Below are 15263 nucleotides of genomic sequence, written 5' to 3' on the forward strand. Positions count from 1 at the left end.
GAACTGTAGAAAAATTCAGATGCACTTAGTAGACTCACCCTGTATAAACATAACGTAAGCAGAGGAAAAAATGAATCACTTGAAACATAATAAAAACTAAGTGAAAGCAAAATTACTATTTGTTTAAACATCACAATTACTAATAGAAGATTAGTACAATGTGTTCAATTAAATTTCTAATTAAAGTGGCCTGATTTTAAAATTATGTTGGCAACAGTTACTATAAAATTTAAACGTCAATAATAGGGAGTTGCCAACTTAACAACAACAACAGATCAAAACAAGTTATAGGAACACTGAATAGAAATTAAGCAAAAAAAATTGTTCAAATAATATTAAAATAATTTTATTCCAAAATAATAAAATGTAATAAAAAACACAAAACTGGAACAAAAACTTTACTATCCACATGATTTAAAACAGATCCTTAGTTAACCCCACAGGGGTCAGAAACGTCAGCGCAACTTGTACTTCTTATACCTCGTACAAAGCAACCAAAGTAGCAAAATAATCACCCCAATAATATACAGAATGATAACAGTAAATTCTTTTGGCATCTCACATTTGGTAAAAGCGTAATTGTTTGGAGTAAAAACACCCTAAAAATAGTAATTGTAATGACAGTAAATCTTTGAAAATAAAATTCTTACAAGTCCAAAATTAGGGTTCTCTTTATTCCTCCAACTAAAACTTGGTAAAGTAATTTCAATCCCATCACCATTTGGCAGTGGTCGCGTGCAACCATGATGGGTATGACCTGACAAGGCTAATCTGGGTTTAATTTGGTTTAAAAGTTGTGTTGTAGCTTCTTTACTGAGACATTCCCATGTTTCGCGAAAACGTTCGCGTTTGATCGGATCAGGCGCTGCGTCAAAATCGTCACATTCCATATCGGATTTTCTGTAAAGTGGGTAATGCTGGAAAAATTATAAAATAGTTTATTAACATGCGTGTTAGAGACGACTACAGTTTTTAGAACGATTTTTTGGAAATATAAAAAACTTCCAACATAGACCTCACTAAACAACTCAAATCAAATCAATCAAATAATTACTTTAAAAACAAGCCAACAAACATAAAATCTGGTCGAATATACATACCTTTCAAACCTTTAATCACGTTTTTGAAGTGTAATTTGTGAGATTTCGTTAAAATAGATATAAAAATCACTAAATTAAAATCGATAATTTTTACATTTTTAAAACGGTTTAGATTGTTGATAAAACAAAACGCAAAGGGTCGTTGAAATCTTTTGATTAAATTTTTTATTAATAATTCCCAAACGCCACGAAAACTTTAAATAAAAAAATAAGTGAAAAAAAATCACCACATTAGGTACCCCGAACATTTTTTTAATGTTAATAAAAATAATAAGAAAGCATTTGTTTTTTTTATTCGCTAAAACTATTTTGAAAATCACCGAATTAAATCAAAATTAGTATTTTAGCCCGTTTAGCTCATTCTTAATTTTTTTAATAAGCCAAAAAACACATGATTATTAGTTCGAAAATTATATTATTTTATGTATACAGAGTGTATCAAAAATACGTGTCTTAATTTTAACAGATAACAGAGCTCAACAAATAAAACATCTTTTCCATTTGTAATTTATCAATAAAAAAATCGCAAATTTACTTAAAATTTGGAAAAGGATAACATATAGAAACGTGTACCTATGGGTACAAGAGTTTTTTCCCAAAAATGTGGCTAGAACTGACCGAAAAATCACGAAATTAAATCAAGATTAATGTTAATTTTTTTATTTAATCTCATTTTCAGCGAAATTTCAATAACCATTAACCAAAAAAATTTACGAAAATTCTGTATAGAGGAAGAAGTGAAATATTTAAAAACAGATTAAGCGTTCAAAAATAAATTGATCAGTATTTCATAATTTTTTTCCAAAAAAGTATTTTTGTGGTAGTTACCCCAAATATTCAAATTATATTTTTTATCTTTAAAAATATTTATTTTGGTTTACAGTCGTTGAGTCGTTATTTTAAATAAACATTTAACAGTGTAAATTATTCAATGAACATTGTTAAAGGAGGCTCCAAGAGCCCCCTTGACCTTCCTTTCTAGCACAAATTAGTTATGCTTTGGTATTACTACAAATTGAAAGACTATTCAACTTCGAATTTTTTGTTTCCTATAAGTTTTTTGTAAAACGTACGAGTAAAATAATAAAATGGGAAAAAATGCAGTTGATATTAGCACCGACATCGAAACGGTTTTAGAGAAAAAGGTCAATTTATTTGTAATACCTAATCAAGGGTTAAAATATTTCTTATATAATTTTTCGCTTGTTTTAAGCTCGTTTTTGATCAAGTTTTTGCAAAAAATTTCGCTAAAATGAATAAAATATCGCCGAATTTAAACAAAATTAACGTTACTTTAGCAAATTTCACTAGATTTATCTCGTTGTTGAGCAGATTTTCGTTATTAAAAAAAACACAAAAATTCGTCAATGTTATCACATAAGTGTGGTAAATCGATTCTAAAAAATTTTGTTTTGTTGAGCTGACAACACTAACACGCAAATAAGTTCTTAACGCACTTGTTTGAATTTTCAAATAAAAAGTGCCTAAATAAAGACCTGACCATTTTTGACCAAAAATGCTCTGAAAAATTTTATGAACGTATTAGCTGTTTCAAAACTATAAAAACGCCAACATCACATTTTACCGAATTATTTTTTTAAATAATGTTGATAAAAATGTAAAATAGTTAATTATGATTAGATCTCTCATTGCAAGTATAAATTATATTAGCTATTATTTTTTTGAAGTGCTTAAATAATTTATAACAGATAATTTTGAGAGAAAATGCGATGCTGGTTTTTATAGTTTTGAAACAGCTATGTATGTCTTGAATAATATCGACACCAATTATTTTCCAAATATGCCAATTTTTGAATAAAAGTTTTGCGTTAAATATGGAGAAAAACTATTTAAGTTAATTTGTCATTTGAATGAACATAACAATTTTGACAAGTCTAGAGTGTTTATATTTTCTAATACTTATACGAACTTTAGACAAGACACGTTAATAAAATTTTCATCCCACTTTTGACCACATTTTCATTTATTTATTTAGATTTGATTCAAAGAAAACAAAACTTTACCCACCTGCATAAGAATTGGTTTACTGTAAATGTCAAGTTTTGAGTCACATTTCCCACTATAGTCACCTTTTGTACACTTTAATTTTTCTAAAAGATAAAAATTTAAGAAAAATCATAACAAGAGACGGTTTATTACTTTCAATCCTAGATAACTGGTGTTCCGCTGGTTGGCACAAAAAGCAGCCATCGCCCTCCAAAGCCATACTATTGACTAGCACAAAATGATTGCCTTTAACACTTATCAACTGAACAGCTGGGGCATTGAACGCAGCCACAAACCTCTGATTTAAATAAGGACTAACCCTGTAGTGAAAACCAATATCGTGATTCCCCACAGCCACATACAACTTGGTTGTCTCTGGCACAGCAAACAAATTATAGAACCTCTTCACATAATACTCAAACTCCGCATCGCTGCAGTAGAGACCCTCATCGGTCAAATCCCCCAAAACAAACACCAAATCGGGCTTAAACAGACTCATCGCAGTCTGAAACGCCCTATGCATTTGCCATTCGCGACGCAATTTATCAAACCAATGCCCATTTCGGGAGCCCAATAAGTGCGTATCTGCAAGTACCATGACTTTGACCGGCTCATAATTGTTTTTGGCAATTGTTGGGTCCTCGTTAGCGGGGTTCAGCTCCGGCCACTTGCACTAAAATAAACAATTTGTAAAACATAACCTCACATTTTCCTTACGTTTAAAAATACTAATTTATGTGTGGAACAAAGGTAGAATAACTTACAGAACTTATGACGACGTAATAAATGATGTACTCGCAGTAAAGGAATAAAAAGGTAATGCCCACAAACGTTTTTATGTTGAAACTAACATTTGAGCGCCTTCTCATGCTGAAGAACTGTCAAATGCTTAAATGCCAAAATTGCCGCGAAATTTAAACTTTTAAGTGGACAAGCAAATGCACAAAACTTAAATTTTTGTGATTAGTGTAATTATTTAAACAAATATAACCCTTTCCGAGGATTGAAACCTGATAAAAAATGAAGATAAAAACAGATGCCTACATATTTACTAATATGTTTTATTATCAGGTTTTAATGCTCGAGAAGTGATAGAATTTTGTTTAAATAATGTATGTTCCTTAACTTTTATGAAGCAGTATATACAAGACGATTATTAAAACAAGCCACTCGGTATATCTCAGACAATAAACAAAAAATTAGAAATCCGAAAACAGCTCAATTTTTATTTACGATAGGATATCTTTTAATGTACTTTTGAACGTATTAACACCAACCCCCTTGGTAATACAGACTGATCCAAAAAAACTAAGTCTCTTGGCATCAGATTTGAAAGTATTTTTGAAGGTAATTTGCAACACTGCAACAGAATTGGATTTCTCTTGATAATTACAAACACACAAGATTGTCGAATTGTTGTTAACTGGAAGCGTATTCCATTGGTATTCTTTAAAATTTACATCCAGTGTTGCCAACAGACTCGGTAGGTATTTCTGTATCAGTCTGTACAATCCTTTTAAAATTTTGTGATGTCTCAGATAAAATGGTTGTATTTTAGAGATGCAAGCCCCGTAAAATTATGTGAAACACCCGAGGAAACACGCTGTTTACCAATGGGGCAAAAATTAATTAATGCTCATTCAGAAAGGGTTGTTCTGAGCATCCTAGAATAAGTGCCTCAAACAAGATACTTTTGGATCATGTACCTAAAAGCTGAAACTTGCAAAAAAATGTGATTTAAGTACACAAAATAAAGAAATGGTTGTTCATCAAGTCACTTATGAAATTTTAATGTAAAATGCCTATTAATTTAAATTGTGAATATCATTAAAGTCACGAAAAACGAAAAAATAGACAACAAAAAAAATACATAGAAATGTAAAACACAAATCAAAACAAACCCTACACGTGAAACAACTTTGTCGAAATAGACAAAAAAATGAGTACAAAGCCAATTTAAAAATTTGACTGGCAGTACTTAAGAACTACAATAGTCATTTGGACAAATAAGCGGCACATTGAATTCCAAAGTCGCCTTGATGGACAACCATTTTTGAACACATTGTATAAACAATAAGTAAAGCAATACTTACCTATAACAATTTTGAGTATGTACTTAAAGAGTATAAATTTTAATTTTCTTTTATTTTTTAGTATTCCACTTGGTATTTAAAAAAAGGCCTGTATTTTTTTAATTTGGCGTGTTTATTTTTTACAAATTCAAATATGTTTTACGAAATCGAATTTTACATCTGACAACCCTATTCAAAACTTTAAAAAAGTTTGAAGAAATTTAGCCTTGAAAATAAGATGGAAAGTGTACTATTTTTTTTATTTCAAACATGTTTTTTACTTTTTACTTCGTTTTACCGACAATGTGTCAATTTTATGTTGCTACAAGTACCTGGTAAATAGTGCATTTGAAACTCTACCAAAAAAAATAAGAGTCTAAGGGCGCGAATTTACAGAACGTTATAATCGCATTTAAAATTTAATTCGCCATTAACTTGATATTTGTCAATGCATTTTAAATGGCAACTTAATTCAAAATTAAATTTTAATTTCGCTTTTTGTAAACCGACTCTGAAAGGATTAGTAAGTTTGATTTTTTACTAATTATCGTGACTAGGTTCAACGCTTTTTTTATTTAATTTTTTGTTGTAGTATGTCGCAACCCCGCTCAAAACTGTCACAACTCAATAATGAACAAAATCCAGTTTTTTTGGTAAAATAATCATAAAATATATGATTAAGCTCTATGATATTTCATATTGTTTACAAAATAATTTTGCCTTAAATCTAAATTTTATCTGACGTTATATTTCGAGAAATTGTGATCTGTGGAAATGTATATGTTTTTTAAATGTAAATAAAATTGCTTTATTTTAGAAATTTCGATTGATTGATAAGATTGGTCCTTTTTTATCTTATTTATGTAATATTATAAGTATTTATAATACTTATAAATTAAAAAGTTTGAGCATGTAATTTTTTTTCTCGAAAAAACAAATGGAAATTGTCTTCATCTTAAAAAAAATGGAACTGTCAAGCTACAAATAATTCCGCCAAAAAAGTTTTTGTAGTCGATGTTTCAAAACTTTTTAATATACAGGGTGTGTCATAAATACGTTTCAATATGTTGTTTTTTCCAAATTTTAAGTAAATTTGCAAAACTTTTATTGAAAAAAGATTAAAAATAAAAAAATGTCTTATTTGTTGAGCTCTGTTACCTGCTAAAATTAAGATACCAATTTCTGATAATCAGCATAAAAAAAAAATAAAATATATAAGAGGATGACAAAGGATAAATGAAAAAGTGTACATATTTTCATTCTTTATTAAAATTGCGTATGAACAGTGTAAAACAATTTAATTAATGTGATTGTGGCATTCACTTAAGTTTACGTATTTATAAATAAAGATCAGACAAAATTAACAATTCAAGTCTAACGATAAAACAACAGATCTATATTATAATTTATAATTGTAAATTTTTGGATTATATACAATTTGGTTATTAATATTATTTTCCTCCACGTGTGCATGATTAGGTAAATACCTGTTACAACAAGATTTTAATTCGTGTCATTTTTAATCATTAAAATTTTTGTAAGTGAAAGAAGATTGCTAAAAAACGTAACAAATGTATTGTATAGTATTTGTAGTTGGTGACCGATATAAAAATAAAATGTGATGGAGAATTTCCAATTTGAGAACCGACTGTTAGAAGCGCTTTATTTGTAATTAAATCTATGTGTTTTCTTTAAGTATATTGGCACACTACAATGGGTTGTTGGTCATTCGTCGATAATTTTACAATTGAAAAAATAAAGGAAGGACTGCTACGAATTATGTAAAACATTACAGTCTATAATTTTAAATATAACTATGGAATAAGCAATCAGCTTGGCTAACTGTAGTGTTTAACATTAACGACAATCAATTTTCTTATTCAACAAACGTAAACATTAAAAACAAAACAACCAATTCAAGGTAAATGTAACATTATTCCCTGATTCGTTATAATTATTAAAATCGCACGTCATTTAACAACAGTTATTAACATTAGTAAATAGGTAACTTAGTCGATAGAGTAATAAAATTTACAAATTCTCATCAAATAAACGAATTTATGTAGCACCTAATATATCTATATACATTTAATTTAGCCGATGCAGGTTGCAACAATAACAGCTAAATCTCGCAGTTTTTGTACAGATTGATCAATGCTATGTTTCCAAGTATTGTATTTAGAATATGCTCCGATATGACAAACTGTTTGCTACGACTTATTGCTAAATTGTAATCACCAATCTGTAGAAAGACGCAACGAATTTAGTTTTCGTATAAATACTCCTTTAAGCTCTATTTCTACTCTAGGTTTTCCTCTACGTAAAGTAGATAATCACGCACTTAAGACCTAAATTAAATAACATTATTTACATCAGCGCACAAAATCAACAGTGCTTGCAAAATGCAGTGAAGGCAGACATTGAATTTTCGTGAACTTTTCAGCAATTCCAAAATTGAAAACAAATGTGCTCTTTTTGGAACTTTTGGTAATATTCGTGTGTTGAAGCGAACAGTTCTTGCTTACTTTGGCACAGCTATTAGTTAGCTCTTCTGTTGGTTTTTAATACTGCATTTTTACAAAATAAATCATATATTCCTCTCAATTTAATTTTGTGTATGTACATTTGGGTTCGAGTGATGTTCAAGTGCCTCTCCCTCTAGAATTCGCTATTGGTGTCACCGAAGCCACAGCCAAATACCAGGATTTGACGAGTGACCTATAATATGCACAACCATTTGCTTACAACGAAAGCGTAATACTAAAGCTGTACACAACAAGTAACAATTAATGAGTCTGATGTTTTAATACAATGGTTCCAATGCATATTATATTGATTCTAAAAAGAACTGTACCCGTTTTAGACGAAACCCACAGTCAGGGAAGCCGAGCCAGTCGAGGTGCCACCTTTGACAAAACTAGTTCTAGTTCTAAGTCTATTACAGACTATTACAAGCTAGAGAAAAAAATATTTAAGACATTATTTAACTATAACAAATTATGTTCCATGTATGGCAATTATTTAAAGTGCATAGAACCTTAAACAAAATTTATATCATTTGACAACATTGGTTTGATTTGAGAAGTAAAAGTTAAAGCTTTGTAAAAATTTATACTTGTATTTTTTTCAGGTCTTGGGGTTGATCCTTGCTGGTTTTCTATTTGAGTTTGGCTGCTTTAATTTTTTTAGTACCTACCTACGAGTTAATTTAAATTTGTCAGAAATTTAAATACGTATGTCGCGTTTATTTGCACTTTAATTAACTGAACTCCCGCACTCTTTTAGAAACGACGTCGAAGTTGCTTTAAATTTCACGTTTTATTCTGTTTTGTTAAAAATGAATGTACATATAATAATTTGTGTCTTTGTTAAAGAAATTCACTGAAATGCGAATCAAACAAAGACATTAAAATAAAAGAAAAGAAAAACTGCAATTAAAAATTTGTAAGTATGACCTGTAAAAATTCAGAAAACCATTCGCTTCAAAATCACTAAAAATCACAAACTCTGTAAAAATACCTAAATTTCTAGGCAACCAGATCAAATTTTGGCTATAAATTAAGAAATATAAAATCTAGAGTTCTGTTTTGAGAATTTTAAGTTTTTTTATAGTTTTAATTTTTAAATTTTAAATTTTTAGACTTTCATCAATTCCAGTTAGAATTCTACCTACCTACGAATTACTAATACAAGTTTATCAGATTTGTATTTTTGGTTGAAGAGAATTAAAATTTAATTCAGGACTGAACTAATTCCAATTAAGATGCCACTGACAAATCTTAAATTAATCGCGATTTAAAATTTAAATGCAATAAAAAGTTCTAGATAAAGCAGCTGTTTTAGGTTTTTCAGACTTTTTGAGGCCGATTTACGTTCAATCGCAATCAAATTTTAATTCACGATTAACTTAACGTTTGTCAATGCAAAATAAATGGCAACTAAATTCAATTTAATTAATTTAGAATTAAATTTTAACTCGCTTTCTGTAAGTCTTTCCATAAATCTTTTACTTCTGGACTTATATACTTTTAAATTTAGTTTAAGTTTTCGCATTAGACTTTACTTTTTTTTTATTTTGATGATTAATAAGGATCGGTTTCACCAAGGTTGGTGAAATTTAATGAACAGTTAAAAACAATCGTTATTATGATTATAACAATCGTTTTTGTAGATTTATTCTATTAATAAATTTAACAGTGGTTGATGAAACCTACCCTAAGAACTGGTTTATAGTAGCGTCATTAGTTTATTTTCAATTAAATGCGTGATTAACTGATCACGTGTCCAAATTGAACCAATTTTATTGGTCTATTCCCACGCGAAAAACTTTTAACAACGAACTAAAATTTAGTGAAGCTTACTATAAATCGGCCCTAACAGTTCGAGTAAACTGTGTTTTCAATTTGTTTGTTTCTGATTGTACAGAATATTAACTTTATTACCTATAATTATCCGGTAGATTCAAAATGTTTGAATTATTTTTGAGATTATACTGGGTGCGTTTAAAGTAACGTATAAAATTCATATTTTTGCTTTTCAAAAAAAAAAACTTAAACAGGCAGATTATTTTTTTTAAATAGTACATTTTGACATTAATGTAACATTTGTGACGTCACTGGATTTAAAGTATTGATGTCAAAATTTTTTTAATAGCAACCGATATTTTCGGTTTTTGACAGAAGGTCTATTTATATATCTGATACGCGCAAAAATAAATTAAAAAAAATATTCAAAAAGACAAATGTATTAAAAAAGTTGATAAACGTATTAATAATTACATATAAAAGGTTAGTTACCTTTCTGATTTTGCTTTAATTTATAACGGCGCATGTTTTTTTTGCTTTTTTTAAAGTCATAATAATAAAAATATAAATTTTTAGTAAACTCACTCTTTATTTGTAGAAAGAAGTTATAGATGAGTAGGTATACAGAGTGCTAAACACTGCTAAAAGTTTATATCCCAAACATTAGTAATCAGACAGGAATCAGCGTTTGTGGTTTAATACATTATACTTACAATTTTAATTTTTAATATTTACTCTCTGAAAAATTATTGTTTTGTTATTCCAAATGCCAATCTGTAATACTGACGCTTATAATGTGGTCTCTGTACTTCAAAAAATGTATATACAAAAAATTTAGTTAACCTTTTCATCGCAATTAAATGCGTGATTAACTAATCACCTGACCAAATTGAATAAATGTGATTGGTCCATTCGCGTTGATAGCTTTTAACAACGAATTAAATTTTATAAACGCTTTCTACAATCTGTTCATAAATGAATGTAAAATCGTAGTAAGTATTAAAAGTTTGCCGCTTCGTTCAACAAACAACGAAAAATTTTAGTTAATGAAAAAATTGGTTTTACTGGTTACCTGGATAGACAAAATTGGTACGGAAATTTCATAAAAATGAAATAATTAAATGGGGCAAATTCCAATTCCAGAACCACCTGAGATCCTAGTAGTACTTAAATGCTAGTTTCTGTGTGATTATAAGTTGTTGAGATATGGGGAAAATATACTTTTAATAAACTCTTCTTGTGTTGTATTATGGTATTTCTGGTTTATGGACAAACATGAGCTTCTTGCTACAAAAGTTTGGACGAAAAAGACAGAAATTTATTTTGCGATAAATTTTGTTTGTGGTTTAAGATTTTAGGTTCTTCAGAAATTTTTCCTCAATTGCGGTCTAATTATGTGGCCCCCTTTTTAATTAATTACTTTTTGACCAAATTTTTTAACCTCCAAATTTCCAAAAATCGTTAGCGATACGGTATTTTCTGTTTTTGTCTTAAAATTTTCTAAAACTATTCAATCCACTTGTCTTTTTTTTAAATATTAACCAAAAGAATAGCAGGTATTTATTTTCTTATCCCTAGAAGCAACAAATTCCAGTGAATATCCCACGGGTGAAAACCTAACTGGTTCTAGTAAATATTAAAAAAAGCTTGCATTTTTATTTTTGTTTAAAAAAATTATTAGTTTCTTACAAAATTAACCGAAGAATTTAAAAATTAAACATTGGTAAAACGTAGATTTGTGAACTAGCTTAATTTGGTTCATTCAGTTGATCGTTAAATACAATTCGAAGTCAAAAATTTTAGAATATTTGCGACAATTTGTGTGCTGACAATTAATAACAGACGAGCTTAGCAGGCGAGTACTTTTTTTGAAAAACATCTTTCAGTAATCCTAAAACGACCCTAAAAAAGTTCTCATTTAAATGTTATTCTTGGACTTTATATTAGACTAGAAAAAAGAAGAAATCTTTCTGTCTGTTATACAGGGTGTTAGAGAATGGCCTAGTAATAACTCGTATGTAAAATTGTTATAATCAGACAAGTTAAAAACTCTTTATCATTTTTCCAAAAATTGCGTACTTTCTTCAGAAATTTTTGATAACCCACCGGTTGAGAACCACAATGTAGTTTATGGTTGCTTATAAGCAAGTTTTTTTTATTAAAAAAAATGGAGATATTGACAAATGGGCGTTTTGAGAATTGTTTAAAATAGTCGCTAACATGTTTATTTGTGTGAAAGGTTTGAATCCCGGTCCTGGCAAAAAAGATTTTGTGTTTTTTTTTCGAAAAATTTACACACAAAATTTAAACACAAATTGACATTTTGTCAATAAAATTAAATTTAAGCTAATTTTTATAATTCTAGTTCAGCGGTTCTCAAAATTTGGGACTTCAATTTTAGAAAGATTTTTTTGATTTACATAAATTTTGCTTAATCGATTTGTCTTGGTATTCTCAATTTGCCTTTAAGTTTTTGCTAAACCATTACCTAACACGCTGTATGAAATTTAAAAAAGCGTAAATAATTGCTCGAAATGCTTCTATACAATTACTAATTTAATCATAGTGAAGGCGTTATGTTTACGGGTGGCCCCTTGTCTCGGCTCGGCCCTGCCCCACTCAGACCTCAAAAAATAAATTCATTCTCACTCCACGTGTTCGAAACGGGTACGGCCCTCCACCTACTACTCCTAGACGAGATTTCATTGTTTCAGGCGATGATCGCAGCCCAACAAAGAAATCTCGTTGATGATACAGTGATATGTAGTAGTAGAGCTCAGTCGGTGACGTTGCTGGGACCCGGTGGGTCGCTAGCGGGGAGGCTAAGCAAGTGTTAGGCTTCCAAGAAGATGAGGGCCGTCGGTTTCGGCTCCATGTTGCTTTTCTTTGCCTCAACGACCAGGAACTCGATGTCGTCGCGGTCTCGTCGTGCAAAGGACTCCGCTATAAGGCGGGCAACGTCCTGGTGCTGGAGGCCCTCGACGCGCGTGCCGTCCACTTGGAGGATCAACTGGCCCACTTCCAAGCCTCCCGCGCTGTATGCAGCCCCGTTTTCCTGTGTTAAATCAAACATTCAAATCAAACGTTTTGTGAAGGTTCTTTTTCTATTAAAACAAAAAAGTTTATTAAGACCCTAACTGTCGCCATCTTTGTTTTCTGCAAAAATTTGGAAAATCGCTAACCGAAATGACATTTGAGAAAGAAATAAAATTTTTCTTGTGAAAAGATTTTGGGGAAACAAAAATTTGTTAAAACCCTAATTAGTAACTGTTGCTAACTGTTCTCTCACCGAAAACAATGGTATAATGTATCCAAAAAAAACTGCATCTGTAAGATAAAAATATTATTAAGGCCTTAACTAGTGAATGTCGGTTCATTATTTTTTTACGGTAAAAGGCCCTTTTGACAAGCTTTGTTTTCTGCAAAAATCAGGAAAATCGCTTCATGTGATCACACGTGAAAAGCAATAAGAAATTTTGCATTGTGAAGATATTTTGAGAAAATAGAAAATATTCCTTAAGACCCTATAACTAGTGACTGTCGATGCCATTTAAATATTTTTTTCTGAAGTCGAAGAACTTTTTGACAACCTCTCTTTTCTAAAAAAATCAGAAAATTCGCTATCTAGCGAATGACTAGATAACAGTTGAGAAACTAATACCTTTTTAATTAAAAAAAAATTTTTTGAGAAAAAAAATTCAAAGCACTAACTAGAGCCCTAACCGAGAGTAATCTCGGTTTATTTATTTTTGACAGTTGAAGGCCTTTTGTTAAGTTAACTTTTATGTAAAAATCCGGAAAATTGCTGAACAAGATGAAATTCTGATAAATAAATATAAAATATTTCTTGTGAAGAGGTTTGAGGAAATAAAAAAAAAATTGTTAAAACCCTAACTAGTAACTGTCGGAACATTATTTTTTATAGTCAAGGGTCATATTGACAAGCTTTGTTTTCCACAAAAAAAGAAAATCGCTTCATGTGATGCCACGTGAAAAAGTCAAGTTCAAGTCCTAACTAGTAAGTGTCTGTCAGTTAATTGTTTTTTTCTAAAGTTCAAGGCTTTTTTACAAGCTTTCTTGTCTGCAAACAGCAGAAAATTTGCTACACGTGATAACAGTGGAGAAAAAAAAATCGCATTGTAAAGAAATTTTAAGAAAAAAAATCATTAAAGCCCTAATTAGTGACTGCCGGTTTATTATTTTTTTTATGTTAAAAGCCCTTTTGTTCAGCAATCTTTTTTGTAAAAATAAGGAAAATCGCTGAACGTGATGACATTTGAGAAAGCCCTAAAAATGAAATAATAATATTCAACCATCTTCCTAAAATATGTTACTCATATTGTCTTAACAAATTTAAAAAGCTTCTCAAGATGATTTATTTACTTCTTTTACTCTTTAAGTTAATGTTTTTACTCTCTAAGTGAATTTTATAAGGAAAACGTCGATATGCTGTGATAAATCAACCAGTACTATGTGTTCTAAATATTTTTAATTGTGTTTTTTAAATAGTTTATGTAGTTTATATCTTTATATTTTTTTATATTTTTATCTTTATTTTATATTATAGATATATGTTTTAATAATTGTTTGATTTATTTATCTACTTCCCTGTATTATTTTATATTTTTGACTTGTTCGGTGCCATTGTGGAGTATTTTTTTGAATAAACTGTCATTCTATTCTACTCTAAATAGATATAAAATTTTGGTTGTGAACAGATTTTGAAGAAATAAAAAATTTGTTAAAATGCTACTAACTGTCTGTACATTAATCTTTGTTGTGAAGCTATTTTAAGAAAATAAGAAAATCATTAAGGTCTTAACCAGCGTCTAGGTACATTATTTTTTTATGATCAAAAACGCTTTTGATAAGGTTTGTTTTATTGCAAAATCAAGAAAATCGTTTCATGAAAAACACTTGAAAAACAATAAATGAATTGTGCATTATAAAGAAATTTTAAGAAAAAACAAATTCGTTAAGGTCGCATTTTGTGACTGTTAGCTTATTTATTTTTTTACAGTCAAAGGCCCTTTTTTGTTAAAATAGGAAAAATCGCTACACGAGTTAACGTGGGAGCATTAACAAATTACTTTTTAAAAATTATTTATTTCCAGTATTTTTATTTACACTTTATATTTATTGTTACCACTTCACTTTTACAATTATTTCACTTGTTTTTAATAAATCAAAATTATAACTTTCACAATTTTACGAATGGCTTGAAATTAACGACAGGCAGCACCACGACTCAAGACTATATTCCAGACTAAAATGCGTATTTTCATGATCTGAATTTATAATAATAATTACTGCAGGAGTTGCAAGGTTTTTGATGACCACGGTGTTGGAAAGCGCGTGTTGTCAATAGATCCTTAGACGGGATAGCATTTTTGTGAAAAAAATAAAAATTATTATTTTCACAAAATAAAAAAATCGTAAGACCCTAACAAGTGACTGTTGATTCAATATTCTTTTTATAGTCGAAGGCCCTAATGACGAGTTTTGTTTATCAGAAAAGTGGCTAGATGGGAATGGGGTTCAATATTTGATACAATTTTGTATTATGAAGATATTTTGAGAAAACAAAAAAATCGTAACTGTCGGTTTATTATTTTTTTACAGTCGAAGGACGTTTTGACAAGCTTAGTTTTCTACAAAAAGCAAGAAACTTGCTACACGGAATGACCCCAAAAATTGGTATTAAAAACATCATCGAGTTCCCAAGAAATGATTGTCAGTTCACTTTATTTTGCAACAGAAGCTTTTATCAAGCACACGAG

General features: G+C 29.6%; 2 protein-coding genes across 5 annotated transcripts in view; both read right to left on the bottom strand.

Annotated features, from left to right (window-relative positions):
• Nucleotides 1–330: 330 nt before the first annotated feature.
• On the bottom strand, nucleotides 331–4077 carry PGAP5 (Post-GPI attachment to proteins 5). Its single transcript, XM_962636.5, has 5 exons — nucleotides 3872–4077; nucleotides 3261–3780; nucleotides 3129–3211; nucleotides 651–917; nucleotides 331–599 (listed from the first exon to the last, which is right to left on the bottom strand). The coding sequence occupies exons 1-5, from the start codon at nucleotides 3974–3976 to the stop codon at nucleotides 456–458; spliced, it is 1119 nt and encodes a 372-aa protein (XP_967729.2). The 5' UTR covers nucleotides 3977–4077; the 3' UTR covers nucleotides 331–455.
• Nucleotides 4078–6428: 2351 nt separating this feature from the next.
• The window catches only part of dysc (dyschronic), a 154647-nt gene continuing 145812 nt past the window's right edge, over nucleotides 6429–15263 (bottom strand). For all 4 annotated transcript variants that reach the window (XM_064356601.1, XM_064356602.1, XM_064356600.1 and 1 more), the window contains one exon: nucleotides 6429–12538. In XM_064356601.1, the coding sequence (XP_064212671.1) occupies nucleotides 12317–12538 (222 nt within the window). In that variant the 3' untranslated portion in view covers nucleotides 6429–12316. The remainder of the gene's footprint in view (nucleotides 12539–15263) is intronic.

The sequence above is a fragment of the Tribolium castaneum genome, chromosome 5 (assembly GCF_031307605.1).
Source record: "Tribolium castaneum strain GA2 chromosome 5, icTriCast1.1, whole genome shotgun sequence".
In the NCBI taxonomy this organism is placed as follows: domain Eukaryota; kingdom Metazoa; phylum Arthropoda; class Insecta; order Coleoptera; family Tenebrionidae; genus Tribolium; species Tribolium castaneum.

Excerpts from the sequence above, each read along its gene's own strand:
- PGAP5 (XM_962636.5), bottom strand. The coding sequence starts at position 3,976 with ATGAGAAGGCGCTCAAATGTTAGTTTCAACATAAAAACGTTTGTGGGC. Across the intron at positions 3,212-3,260 it reads CCAGTTATCTAGGATTGAAA|AAAAATTAAAGTGTACAAAA; the intron begins GTAATAAACCGT and ends TTTATCTTTTAG. Across the intron at positions 600-650 it reads AGAACCCTAATTTTGGACTT|GGTGTTTTTACTCCAAACAA; the intron begins GTAAGAATTTTA and ends TACTATTTTTAG.